The 14,829-nt window shown below is 37.7% G+C and overlaps 1 protein-coding gene across 11 annotated transcripts in view; it reads left to right on the forward strand.

Annotated features, from left to right (window-relative positions):
- The window catches only part of LOC116717322 (protein MTSS 1-like), a 46,339-nt gene that overhangs the window by 26,874 nt on the left and 4,636 nt on the right, over positions 1 to 14,829 (forward strand). For 3 of the 11 annotated variants that reach the window (XM_032558595.1, XM_032558596.1, XM_032558599.1), the window contains 11 exons: positions 1,735 to 1,819; positions 3,043 to 3,134; positions 3,330 to 3,404; positions 4,658 to 4,669; positions 9,616 to 9,773; positions 9,896 to 10,003; positions 10,139 to 10,236; positions 11,481 to 11,745; positions 12,715 to 12,825; positions 14,042 to 14,284; positions 14,472 to 14,678. In XM_032558595.1, the coding sequence (XP_032414486.1) occupies positions 1,735 to 1,819; positions 3,043 to 3,134; positions 3,330 to 3,404; positions 4,658 to 4,669; positions 9,616 to 9,773; positions 9,896 to 10,003; positions 10,139 to 10,236; positions 11,481 to 11,745; positions 12,715 to 12,825; positions 14,042 to 14,284; positions 14,472 to 14,678 (1,454 nt within the window). The remainder of the gene's footprint in view (positions 1 to 1,734; positions 1,820 to 3,042; positions 3,135 to 3,329; positions 3,405 to 4,657; positions 4,670 to 9,615; positions 9,774 to 9,895; positions 10,004 to 10,138; positions 10,237 to 11,480; positions 11,746 to 12,714; positions 12,826 to 14,041; positions 14,285 to 14,471; positions 14,679 to 14,829) is intronic. The other 8 variants (XM_032558598.1, XM_032558600.1, XM_032558605.1 and 5 more) reach the window with 5 other exon arrangements.

Here is a 14,829-nt window from a genome sequence, read left to right on the forward strand (position 1 = left end):
ACACAGTCCAGACAGGGTGGCTAAAAACATCTCACGCAATCTCAGTAGTCGGTTTGTTGAGGAACCTGAAATGTCGCTCACAATTTGAAGCCATCCTTATCAAGTTGTAGCTGCAGAATGTGTGTGTGAGTGTTGGTGGTGATGGCAGCAGCTTCTTGTATGTGTTGCAAGCCAATTGTCTCTTGGAGTTAGTAACGTGGGTGGGAGTGGCTGAGTGAGTGACAGCTATGCATGTATCTCTTCACGCTGTAGAGCTGTGCAGACAGCTGGATAGCTCACTCTGCTGAAAATTTTACACTCCATAAGATGCCACAGACACACAAGTACACACCCCCACAGTAGAGAGTATCTCCCTGTTTATGAAGCAGAGTGCAGAATGTCAACAGTTCAGTAATTCAAGGTTTCTCCAGACCTCTCGACTCTATATGGACTCTGACACACAGAGAAATAAACATACAGACAGGGGTCCCACAGAGAAGCTATTGATTCATGCTGAACATCTAGACAATAGCTCTGTCAATCAACGTTTCACCACTGCCAGCGGATGACCATTTATTCTGTGAGGAGGAAAATGCACATTTTGCCCACTTCTTATTTGTTCTCAACTGTGAATATAAGCTACTTGATTTAAAAAAAAAAAAAAAAAGCTCTTGGTTGCATAATTTGTAAGGTGGATGAATGATAGTGAATGTTCATTAATTTTTTCTTAAGTCCTTGATATTTTTTTATGTTTCTCTCCCAGCAGTGGAGAAGGTTGTTTTGTCAATACCATCAGTAGCCTTTTGTGCACTGCATCTTATTACTATTTATCTTGTGACAAACAACAACCGTTCAGAACAGACAACAATTTCCTGTCTGTCTTTTCCCACAGGAAGCTAATAAAGTAATTCATAAGTCTATGTTTCATGCTAAATTGAGGTCAGGTTTTCTGTTTCCCTAATTTAAAGATTATCAAAATAAATGCATTTGCAGGTCTTTAAAAATAAAGTGTTTGCTGTACAAATCAAACTGACTTTTATACTCATTAAAAATGAATTATCTCAAAATATAATACATTGTTTTTTTCATTTCCTCTTTTTTTAATAGCTCCAACCGTAACTCTGTCTGATCAACTTGCTGCAAACTCTGCTCTGTTGATTTTTGTGTTATGACATTTCTAAAATGTTTTTCTGTTTGAGTACTTCTAAAACTTGCTTATATCTGTTTTTTTCAGGTCACCTTTAGTGACAATGACTAAAAGTGTGACATGTCATTTCGACCATCTATTTTGTAGCGATGTATAACTGCTGGTATCCAAGTTGCTTGTGAAACTTTTTTCCCACATTTTCCTTCCTCTCAACTTTCCAGTAATTTGCTTGCATGCAGCAATTTGTAACCAAGCGTTTCTATTATCTATGGTCTTTTTGTTGTATGACTGTTGAATGCATTCAATAGTCAGCAGTTATTTGATAATGTAGCAGTTGGCGTTAGAAACCTTTGTTTTATTTGTATTATTTTTATCTTTGGAGAAACATAATTTAATATGTTCATTCTCTGTAAGTCATAATACAACAACTTGAACAAATACATTTCTGAAATATCACTTTGTGTCTCAATGGAACATGATTTTTAAGCTGAAATTACTGCAATAAAGCTTTCAATGATAATCAGATTTTTTTTTTTTAGATGCATCTATATGAAACTGTTTTTTTGCTCTGAAATCAAGTTTATTCATCATATTCGTTTCTGTTCCAGGTGGCACCAGAGACATCGGGTCTGCATTGACCAGGATGTGCATGAGGCATCGCAGCATAGAGGCGAAACTCAAACAGTTCTCCATGTAAGGAAAATGACACACTGAAATGTTGTTCTTTTGAACACATATTGCTCTTTGGCCAAAGTTATTCTTCAAAAAGTGTTGACTGCTCTTTCTCCTGGCCTTTTGTGTTTTAATGTTTTGGGTGTGTGGGTGACCGTGACCCTTGTTGTGGAATGCTGAGAAAAAGTCTATTTACTTGGATGCATACGCATCTATAATATTAAAGGAAAGATGGACCCAGCACAGCTTTCTGCCTTGACCCCTCCCATTACCACACACATCCCAGACAAGAGGCTCTTTAATTTCACTTGGCATTTCTGTAGAGATTCCATTTGGATCTCCATAGCAGGGGCCATACACGTGGGGGCTGCCATCAACAACCACCCACTGACACACACTTTGTGGAGATGTCTGCAAGACGGAGAAGTCTAATTTTAGCTCGACTCGCTAAGGCTCCAGCTGTCCACATTTCACACACTTTACAAATGTGTCTAGGAAGACGTTCATGCTTGGGTAATGATTGACAGACATAACTGCACAGGCTTAGTACTTCCCCCTGTGTCGCACAATCAGACACTTGCAGACTCTTTTCTCACAGTCTGTGTTTTTTCTCCCTCCCGGTTTGTCTATGTCAATGATTGACGTGAGATTACATGCCACATAAATAAACCAGACTTTATGTTTGTGCATTTTTCAAGCTTGACAGTCTGCTTTCACTTAAATTGGATGATAAATATACTGCTGTCGTACGTATGCATTTTATTTCCATTTTGGTATAGAGCATCAGACAGTTGTAAATAATTGTGAAGTGGAGGAAAAATGTTAAATGGTTTTCAAAGGTCAACTTTTCTTTGCAAAAATAGCTGGAGACCTTGGAGGCTTTCACAAAACAGCTGCAGCAACACAGATGAAATTTTACACAGGTGAACTTTATTTGATGACTGGATTGTATTTAGGGGTATAGGAATAAAGGGGGCAGAACGCAAAAGTGTGTCTTTGCATGAAAAAATCTTCGAGGTAATGTATGTGGGGGAAAAAGTGGACGATCTTGTTTGGCCTTTGTTCTTCATGACATAGCTCTGTTTCGCAAGAGCTTGTTGCTTTAGTACGAGTACATGGCATTCCCTGCCAAATAGACATCCAAAGGGCAGAAATGTAATGAAAACTCAAGGGGTTCATTTGCATGTAAATTGAACTAATCTGGCTGACCTCAGATTAAAAGGGAGAAACTTGTCGTTTCACAGGTGCTTTCTGGAGGGTCTGATTAACCCTCTGCAGGAACAGATGGAGGAGTGGAAAAGAGGTGTCAACACTTTAGACAAAGACCATGCAAAAGGTGAGGTGAACTTGTATAATCGCACAAACTCTTTCTCAAAGTAAATTGTTGCCAGTTTTATCACTTCAGTTCACAATTTATATTTATCTATTCACTAGTGCTCTGCTCTTACACAAAATATCTGGTCATTTAAATTGTGCTAAATGTTCAATAAAGCAGTTGATTGACCTCTGTTAATTGGTCTGTTTGTAACAGAGTACAAACGAGCTCGACAGGAAATCAAGAAGAAGTCCTCGGACACGTTAAAACTTCAGAAAAAAGCAAAGAAAGGTGAGAAAAAGCTTTTTGTGAAGCCATTTGCATTTGACGTGGTAGTCCATGTGTGCCGTCAGGCATACATCTTGTTAAATGTTTTTTAGTCGTGGATGATTTATTATCAAGCCTGAAAACATAAAACTATTAAACTATGCAGCAGTAGTTCAACAGCAGGTATGTTTATTGAAACGAAGCTGCTGTTTTTGCCTTAGGCTGTATGTTGTTGTTAGCCTAGCCAGACGTGACGCTTGTTTTTCCATTGACCTCTTGGTGAATTTGTCTTCTTTAAACATTTAGCCTGGTAGCTGTTGTGAAGTAGCTTGTAAGAGGTCACAAGGGAAAAAGCTGTTACTCATCTATGTCTGTCCCACTGGTTTTATATGTGAGCTACTGTTTCTTGAGACTTATGATTGTAATACTGCAATAGATACATTTATTTCAATGTAACAGCTTGTGAATGTAAAATCTGTTAAGAATTTAGAACATACCAAGAAAATTGTGCTGAAAAATAATCTGTGGAGAGAAAACTTTATTGATCTATTTTGTCTATTTTAATGAGAAATATGTATCATTTGGGGTTCAGTTCTCTGTTTAGCAGCATGTGTTTTGAACAAGTGCTTTCCTACTGAGTAAGTTGTGCAGCTCTAGTAAGGCTGAACATTGCCTTACTTGGTCAACACTGCGAGAGGGCAGTGCAGTCCTCTTGGCTCAGGTTATACATACTTGCTCACCTAAATGGAAAATAGTGCTGTACATAAAAAGACATTGGCTGGCTATCGATGTGGCATGTTTATAGATTTGCTTTGATTTTCAAATTAGTTTTTTGTATTTTTGTTGTTTGTTTTTTTTCAGACATGTTAGCTACCTTAAGTAAAGCAAAGAGGGGAACTCATTTCTGTTTTTGCATTCCCATCTTTTGAAGTGTAGATGAATGAGCCTGTCAGGATAGCTCCAAGTATTGCATCATTGCAAGACTATTGATTTGCTAAAGACAATGCAAATGATTTACCGTAATATCTGTTTTGATAGTATCTGAGAATATGCTATCAAAACAGATAGCATATTCTATCTGTTTATCTGTGATAGCTTTTACGCTACATTTTTCGTTACAAAGACATTTTCTCATGTTTGAATCCTTAAACAATGTTTTAGACATGCATAGGCAACGCATTGATTAGTGTTTAGCTGGCAGTTTCTCAGTTCATGTGGATCTTTTTCTCTCCCTGCCCACCCATGGTTGATATTCTTCTCTTAATGCTGCACTGCAGCAGACAATCATGGTAAGTCACTTTATAGACAATATTTAAGTAGTTGCTTGTGCTACAATTTATTAAGTGTCTTGGTTTTATTGGTAGGTGACTAATGTAGGCCTTACTTTCTTTTCTGTCATGCATTCTTGTTTTTTATATACAAGCTGTAGCTACTCATTAGAGACTCTAGCAACACATTTGTCCTATTTAGAGTGTCAATCTTCTTTTTAGTGTAGAGTGTAGTGTAGATTATAGAAACAATAATTAAGGATTTCTTTTCAGCTTTCACTGCTCTACTTTTTTGTGCCATCCCATTCATTACTTTTAGTTTGGAGTAAGTTGCTTTTTCGTTTTAAGAACCTGAAAAAGTGTGATTAAAAAAGAAAACTTCGACTTTCAGAAATATGCTCTACACAAATTGTTTATCCAGCTAAGATCTACATAAGTTACATACATAATGCTTAAACAGATCTGTACTTATGGTAATACTGACATTAACAAATAAAAAAATACATTTCAGTCATAGCCTTTGAAGCATTTGCAGTGTATTTTGTTAAAATTGTGAGAGGAATTCCCCCATTGGCCCAAACCTCTGTTACATTGTTAAATACACAGGGTTCCAACTCTGGAAAAAAAAAATGGAATTTGAGTTATGCGTTATTTAGATCTGAATGGGAAAAGAAAATGGAGTATGAAAGATTTTTTTGTATGTCCTTACTACTCATCATCCCACTGACTCAAAGTTTTGCCTATTCATCCACCATCACTCATCCATCTAGGTTGTCCATCCATCTACCATTTGCCCAGCCTTAATCCATCAGTCTATCAAGGTTGCAAATTTAAAGCCTGACAACTTCAGAAGTATTTGTAGAATGACATAAAACTTTTCTAAAATTTAAATATTTTGAATGGATAAAGATTTTTAGAAATTTGAGTCTGAAAAAATATGGGACATTGACATGTAAACTTGTTTAGGCATCCTGAATAGATCTTAAATAAAATACAGACTAGTAGAAACTTGCAGCTTTCAGGGCTCAGTAAGCTTTTGCAAACCTTCTTGGCTTTGTTAAAGCTGACATAATCTTTGACTTGGTATGCTCAATCTGATTAACCTTCATGTCCAAGCTTCACAGCTGTCAAGAGCTTGAACTCCGGCTTTTGACTAAAGACAACACAAGACTACATACTTTCTCTTCTTATTAGCTTTCCACTACCACTCAGAGGTGACCGCTATGTTTCATCTCAAAGAGCGCTTAACTGGGCCACTATAAAATCATCAATCTACTAAATTTTTAATAATCAGGTTAACTGTCAGAGAACATTACAAATTCTCTGTAATGTTTTTCTGTTACCTAATTTGCCTTATTGATCTCAGTAGATAAATACTTGCACTATACTTTATCTAACTTTTAGCTGTAATAATTTACTTTCTCATAAAAATACCACGCGTTACACAAGATCTGATGTTTTCTTATCTGTCTCATGAGAGTGTTTTTCTGACCCAAAAGCCCAGCAGCACTCAGAAAAAGTCTAAAATTACAACCTAATTTAATCATTGACCATGTGAAAGCTGGAGCAGTTAATCCCATTTGTGTCTGCACACATGTAGCAACATGTGTGCAGAATGAGGGACAGTTCAACCGCTCTAGTCAGATAAGTTGAAGCTGGTAAAGACGGCTAAGATTTAGTCAAACTCCTAAATGCTTGAATTGTTTTTATATTTTGACTGACTTTTTGCTAATAGTTTGTGGAGGTTACTACATATGTTTCTATCATTCTGGATCTGTTTCCATATCATTAGCTTACCATTTCAGGCTGCCTCATTTAAAGTAAACAATCTTGATAATTGATCATCTTTTATTGAGATAAAATAATGTAAACATGTTTTTCAGTAATATGTTTTAAAGACTAGCAGATTGTTTTGAAGTTGTAAATCTGTTAAAGTAAAATATTCTAATTGTGCCCTTAAGATCCGTATTGTGGATTACAAGCTTGTAGTTTGTGGTGAAATGACTGAAACTTTCTAATCTTCAGTCTAACTTGGTGGGTTATAGTCCAAAGCAACTCTTAGTCAATTCGCCTCTTTGCTAATTGGTATCCACATTTTATACCCATATTTTGGCATTTCATTCCTACTTTCATTTAGGAATAATTATTAATAATAATAATAATAAAGTTAAATTCCCAGATATCATTTATTTAGGGAAATGTTATTTTCTAAAATGACATCCTATTTCTATTGATTGTAGTTCTCATCAGTATTCTGATCGTCTGACTCCAATGACATATCACCATTGGTAACTTATGATCAAACCGATATAATTCTGATTAACCTCAAGCTTTTGGGTAAGATTTATTGGTGTCACATTGTTGTAGTTCTTTACAGTAGACTAGCAGCAGATTATAGAAAATAATTGAAAATCAAAGCAGACATGAAATGTTCCCAGTTTGTTTACATAGAACACCCAGTGACAGCTTCTTTACATACCTTTACATAGCTAAATTGGTACAAAACAACCAATTTAGCTATGTCCTTGCATGTTGGTAGATTATTGCAGATTTTGATGTAATAAGATGAAGCTTTCCCAGGCTGCTCTAGGACTGAATGGAATAAAGCAAATATTTCTTTCCATTTTAATTTTTTTTGAGGCAAAAGCACAATTGATGCTGTTTGAGTTATGATAAGAAATGTCAACTTGAAGGCGGAAGAGTTGCTTTCTGTCATTTTGTCCTCAACTTTACATGAACTTTATAGCTTAGCCTACTTCGAGTCAGAGCATATGTGTTGTACTTGCATATAAAAAGTATTTTTAAAGTGGTTAATTTGCTTTTTGTAGTTTCAGCTGTTGGATATTTTACTTTGTAGATCCACATTACAGACGGCCTTCACATTACATTACAGTAATGGTAGAGGAGCTGTTTATAATTACTGATTACAAGAGTATTTGAGATGTCAAACCAACTTATAAATAATGTCCAAGGCAACAGGATGGAAAAAGATTTTGCCTGTAGGGACAACGGTAATGAGGTAGGTCCTGCTGTGGAAAACAGACTAATGAGTGAGGCCTGTTCAGATTCAGTCATACCGTTGCACAATATAATTGTCTGGTCAAAATTTCCCTTTGGATCAATACAAGACCGAAAAACATGCTGAAGGTTGGACTTTCTAGTTAAGCTACATTTAATTTATTGCCCCATAGACCACTACTATTTAAAATGATTGCATAACTCACATTAGCATTAAAATCACTGTGCTTGGATTGAGGTCTGGATGCTATACATTTCATTATAACAACATTATAACAGTGCTTGTAGTCATGTTGCAAGCTATTGTTGATTTATTTAGATGGAGACAGAAAAGTACATAGAGTCCTACAGTGCTGTAAAAAAGTATTTGCCCTCTCAGAGGCAAATACTGTTCTCTTTTTTCTCTTTTCAGATAGTGTTTGTTTAAGATCAAACAAATATTTAATATCAGAGAAAAGCTAAGCATATACTTTTTTGTTATTTAATTTATTAATGGACAATAGGACAACTAAAACAAACATGGCCACTTGTGGTAAGAGCACTAATGATCACCTAAAGATATTACTTGGTTGACCTGCATTATCTCAGTCGGATTTAGGTTCAGACTTTTACTTCTTAAAAACATTTTTTGGTGGACCTTTTGCTGTGCTTTGGATTATTGTCCTGCTGCATTAAGTACCCATTGACCATACAGTGCTTTTTGACACTTTATTCACTATTGACTGTGATTTTCATTTCTCCTTGAATTTCTTTAATTTAAAGCATTATGTGTTTGCTTTTCCAGTCATGTTAGCCTACTTCATGTTGTCAGACAAGTTTTATTTAAGTGATTTCTTGATACTACATGACTGACAGTTATCAATCATAGGTGTAAATGTTTTTTAAGTGTAAAGTGGGGATTACTTTTTCACATATGAGCATATAGGTTAGGATAGGAATCTACTATCAAAACCTGCTTAATTAGAAACATTTGTGGCAAATACAGACAGAAGGAATCTGTAGGGGAACAAGCACTGAATATTGTATGTTTTATGGTGCATAAACCCCTCTTTATGCACCACTTACATGTCATATGTAGGAAATTACAACAAATGTCATTGAAAGGCAGCAATTTATCTCAGCCCAGACATATGAGCAGACAGAGACCACAGACCTTGATGTATTAAAGTCAAAACATGTTTTTGTGTAACTGTATCTTTAGTGGTTAGATAATGCCTTTGAGATCCACAGTGCATCATACGGTCACAGGCAGTCGCCAACCTTCCTGCCTCCTTTAAGAACTCAAGAGGGCCTGATTTGGCTTCAGGGCATCCTGTCTTTAAACCATGCACACAAACACACTCGCAAATCCTAGACACACATTTTTACTTGGACTCACAGCAAGAAGACATGCAAGGCTGCACGTCAAGATAACCTTGGAATTATAATGTCCTACTCTGGATTTGCATATTTATATTGAAACTCACACAGACAGCCGGAGGGCCAGATGGTGTTATTGGTGCTTTGCTCTTTTGTTGTGATAGAAGTCTTTAGTCGTTTCTTTCAAAACACTTTCAGAAATTTCAGTGTATGAAAGAGGAAGGTAAAAATGTATTAAATGACTCCAACCTTTGAGTATATTGTAGTAGTAGCCTACAGACAACCGATTAGTCTGAAGAAGATAACCTTTGGCCCTCCTTGAACAAGAGCCAGGAGGTGCTTCAGTAAGAAGAGGTGCTCTTCATGCTGAGGTGATACCCAAAATAGTGGGACATTTTACATAGCATCATTTGACATGCCACCAAAAAATATTCACTAACTTCCTTCTTATGTGCAAAATCATATTGTTTTCCTTATTCAGTGCATGTTATTGCATGATAAGTAGTGATGTGTTATTTGTTTTCCTGGTCCCATGCCTTATGTAATGACTAGTGTATTTTTGTGTATTTGTATTCTGTTTGCTTGTGAAGGCCGTGGCGATTTCCAGCCCCAGCTGAACAGTGCCATGCAGGATGTGAGTGATAAATACATCCTTCTGGAAGAAACAGAGAAGCAAGCTTTGAGGAAGGCTCTCATTGAGGAGAGACAAAGATTTTGCTGTTTTGTAGCCTTGCTGCAGCCTGTAGTGGTGAGTAAAAAAGAGGCAAACTCTTGTTTTGCTTATCATAACTGCTTAATGTAACTGTCTATGACCGGATAAAATACGATCTGTTTATGGGTTTCTGCTTTGCATGTGTTTGATGCTTTTAGGATGAGGAGATCTCCATGTTGGCAGAGGTTACCCATCTCCAGACCATCTCTGAGGACCTCAAGGCCCTGACCTCTGACCCACATAAACTTCCTCCTGCTAGTGAACAGGTATGAGGGGGGAAGCCTAAAATCTTGAAATCTTATCATCTTTACTCTTTGTTTTGCACTTGTTTACAGTCAGGTTAAATAAGTTTGTAAAATTTGCTATTTCTGTTAATATGAATAATTAATTATTACTTTTAGGTGATCTCAGACCTGAAGGGCTCAGACTATGGCTGGTCTTATCAAACACCACCTTCTTCCCCGAGTACTACTATGTCCAGGAAATCTAGCATGTGCAGGTATGTTTATGCAGTTTTGACCTTCATGTTTTAAAAGTAGAGTACACTTTAACCTCCTGCATCCAAGAAACACTGTGTGAAATGAGTACAGAAATATGAAATGGTCAAAAATACTTTAGTTTCTGTAAGAGGAAGCTCAGTACATCTGTCAAGTGTACATTTACCTCATTATTGCATTTCTCTAAAAGCCTGAAAATCTTTTTATCCAAATCAGAAATGATGAAGGCATTGAAACTGACAGTTTTCCAAACCATGGCTGACACCTAGTGGCCAGGATGAGCTGGGAAAAAGTCTGATTATTTTGTTGCACTCTTATTGATCACTCAATGAGAATAACACCAATACTAGGCAGAATGACTTGGGGGTCGGGGAGTTAGCTGTTCAGACTATGTCTTTTGTTCGCTGTCCTTTGCTTTCTCTAATGGTTTTTGTACAACTGCTCTGGTTTACAGTCAGAAATCTACTGTCTGCGTTCCTGTTGTCACTTTTTATCTATCCTGTTATTCTTGGACAATCAATTCTTAGGTTATGAGTGAATTTTAATTCTAGATAGATTTTCTATTTATATTTATTTGAATATAAAATCAAAAAGAATACCACATGTATCAAAGGGATATACATCTGACACTGACATACACTGTATGTGCTACTATTCCTATTTTTCAAATAAACAGGAGCAACATTATGATTTTCCTAAGTGAGTTCAAGTAATAAAGCAGCGATTTATTTATTTATTTATTTTATTTTTATATATTTTTTTGAATTTCTTTCAGTTTTTTTTAAAGAATCCTTGTAGGTAGTCAATGTCTTGCGTATTTTGTAGATTTTATACTTGTTTCAACGACTGGAGGAAACTTTTTCACTTTTTATTATCGACAGTGATGTGTAATCTAAATTGAAATGATAAGTAGTCCTTGAATTTGTTCTGCATCTGAGTATTTTGTGTGTTCTGTATTCATTATGATTTTTTTATTTTTTACATTGGTTTGTTTAAATTGGCTTCGGTCACTGCTTGCTGCATCATTTTGTGTCGTGTTAATCGTTTCCCACCCTGTCTCCTCCACATTCCCCGTTATCCTCTGCCTTTCATCTCTTCCCTGTTTCCCCTCTTATCCACCCTCCACTCAACCCTTCCTCCTAAACCCATGGCTTCTGGTGAACTTGACTGTCTTTAACTCTCCTTGCCGCTGCTAAACTTCTCCCACTGGTCCTCCCTTTGTACCATCCTCCTTCCCCTTTCACAGTAGTCTGAACAGCGTTAACAGTAGTGACTCCAGGGGTTCCAGTGGCTCTCACTCTCACTCTCCTTCCTCCTCTTCTTCCTCCTCCTCCTCGCATCACCTCTTTCACCATCATCACCCCTGCCATCGATACCGCAGCTCAACGTTACCCCTGCAGGCCCCGGTTCGCCTCTCTAGCATCTCTTCCCACGACTCTGGCTTCATTTCTTCATCGCAGGACCAAAATGCATCGTCCAAATCCTCTTCACCGATGCCAGCTGAAACAAAGGTAAGATGGGGACAAAAAAAGAAATACCCATATTTGTTCAGATATTCAATCCAGCTCCCTACTGAGAGTCAGTCTCCTTTAGACAGACAGTTGTCTGGCCGTGGTAAGTATGTGAAGTCATTTTAGTTCTATTATTGTATCATAAATGTGCAGAAAATTAGTTTGCTTCCTTTCTAGCCCAGTGTAAAACGGGTCAGAACCATCTTGCTATGAAAAAAAATCCACCACTGTGACAGACTGTGGTTTGGCTAAACTTAAAACCCTCAGAATACGCTCAGTTTTATTTTTTATTAAATGAATCATAGTTAAATTATATGCTGCTGTGTTGCCTGTATGTTTTACATACATTAGGAGTATGTCTATATCGCCTCAGTCTGACTCTCTGACAAATGTTGTGAGATAATAACGTGTGAGTCAGTCCACGGGATTGTCTGTGCGGGCTTTGAGGCTTGGGATCGACCGTGAGAGCAGTTGCACTAGTCAATGTTGTGCTGCTCGCCAGCAACCAGAACTCCTCAGTCCAGAACACATCGGTTTAGTTGGACTCCAAGTTTTTATGATCCGCTGAAGGTGGTTTGGCAACTCAATGCCTGACCCACATACAGTACAGGCTTGGGAATCGGGCCTGGTGTTTGCTCACTGTGGGTTACAGTATCGGACACTTAAAAGGGGCTTTAACTTTTTGAAGGGTTTTAACTGGGCTTCTTTTTAACGAGGCTGACACTTAACATTGTGCTCTTAATGGCCTTGCATCTAATGCTGATATAACTCTTCTCCTAGTGCACTGTTCCCTGGTGCTTTTCCTTACTAACTTGTGGAGAAGTCACTACAGCTGCCAAACAGTTTGCCTTTGCTTCTAGCTGTCAGTATGTCTTTGCTTTAATTCTTTCTCCTCCATCCATGCCTCTTTCTCTCTCCCACCTCATCATTCCACTTCCTGCCGGCTGCTCCCTGTCCTCTCTGTCACAGCCTTGTCCCAGTTCCAGCTCCTCTGAGATGTCAGAGACTGGGCAGCTTCACGGTGACTGCAGCACTGCCTGCTCTCTTACCGCTACTACACTTCAGCATGCTACTGACAAGGTGAAAAGCTCTTTCTGTATAATGAACCGTAGACCTTCATATGCCAGATATGCGCTTCCGTTCAGTGTAGGAAGGTTGAGGAAACTGAAGAGGCTTGCAAAAGGATTAATATCACCTGGTTAAAACCACAAACGTCTGCATATTTGGTTGAAAATGTATTCTTTAGATCAATGCAAAGTGGGTGATATTTCAGTTAAAAATAACATGATTATAATTTTTTTTACAACTAACTTGTAAAGTTTGGTGGGTATTTTTCTTCAGCATCTTTTTGTAGAATCACAGCTGCAACTTTTTTTTGTGTATGTCTCTACCAGCTTTGCTTGTAAAGACGCTTCAATAAAACTTTGCTGATATATTTACTCAGCCCAGTCAGATACTAGATTAAATAGAGAGCATTTGTGGGGTCTTGACTCGGATTGTCAACTAGATCTGTATTTTACGCATGAACAGGAATATGTTTGAGCTCAACCTTCCATTTTCCATTCCCCTTCATTCGTGGCAGAAAAATGCAAATGGCCCTTAGTATGGCTTTTTTATGCAACAGGTTTTCTTCTTGGTACTCTTTCTACCACATTAGTGGAGTCCCCAAATAATGGTTGGGCTGTCAAGAGAGTTTCTCAGTTTTTCAGATTTCATCCATCCATCCATTTTCTTTACAAGCTTATCCCATTGGGGTCAGTAGAGCTGCTGGTGCCTATCTCCAGCGGTTGCGAGAGGCAGGGTACACCCTGGACAGGTCGCTAGTCAATCTCAGAGTTTTTCAGATTATTATTAGTAAATTTAAAAATTAAAACTCATGTTATTTCCCTTCCCTTTGACAACTGTGTGTTACTATATGTTGGCATACAAATTATTAATTCAAATTATCACAATAAAATGGATTGAAGTTTGCAGTTTTAATGTGGGCAATTGTGAGGAAAGGGTATGAATACTTTGGAACAATCCAATCAAACAGCACTGCCATCTGTCCATCATTTTTTCCACTTTTTATTCAGTTCAGCATTCAGACTCTCATCTATACTGATGTTGGTTAATCAACATGGATTTTGATCTTATTTTGCTTTCATTGATCTTATTTTGCTTTCATTTAGTTATCCTCAGTTATTTCTGTTTTTTTATTATTATTATTTGATCCCCATTTCATTTATTGATCCCATTGCTTCTTTTCCTTTTGTTTGCTTCTGTTACCATTGGTCTGTCCTTCCATCAACACCAGTTGTCCAATGGCTTCGACCACTACAGCCCAGCCAGTCCCTCCTACCTGCATAGCAATGGGGGGAGCTTGGGCTCAGCTCCAGGCACTTCCTTCCCATTCTTTCCACCATCCTCCCCCTCTCCCTCCACCTCATCCCCCACTCGTTCCTGGTCACGCCCCGCCTCAGCCTTGCTGCCGGACTATCCCAACTACTGCACGTTGGGGTCCCCGATGGTACCTTCATCAAAAGTCCCCAGCTGGAAGGTTGGTCATCACCTCAAACTTGATGAGCAACACATTTCCATTCTCCTTGTGTGCAGTTTGTTCACTGCACAAGTTTGCTCGGCAATTTTAGACTTCATTTCTTATTTTTACTTTCAAGCTTAAATCAAAAGAGAACCATTTTAAGACTTTAAAACATCAAATCATTATTAAACAATTTTGTTCACAGGACTGGGCAAAGCCAGGACCTTATGACCAGCCTATGGTCAACACACTGAGAAGGAGGAAAGACAAGGAAGCTTTGGCTGGGGTGGAGAATAATGGGAGCATAAATGGTGGCAACAGCCCCCCTTCAAGCCAAACATCGATCTCAGCGCCCCCTCCTGCTCAGATACAAACACCAAGCCAGCAGGAAGAGAAGAACAGGATCATGAAGGTCAGTTTCTGTCTCCACTGATTTTGCTGTGAAAGAATGTTTGTCCCTATAAACATTGTTAGCAAATTTTTATATCAAATAGATATAAAGTGAGTAAAAACTAAATGTTATTTTTAAATGTTGTTTTTAAATAATGATTTTATTTTTAACG

This window comes from Xiphophorus hellerii, chromosome 3, assembly GCF_003331165.1.
Source record: "Xiphophorus hellerii strain 12219 chromosome 3, Xiphophorus_hellerii-4.1, whole genome shotgun sequence".
Classification (NCBI taxonomy): domain Eukaryota; kingdom Metazoa; phylum Chordata; class Actinopteri; order Cyprinodontiformes; family Poeciliidae; genus Xiphophorus; species Xiphophorus hellerii.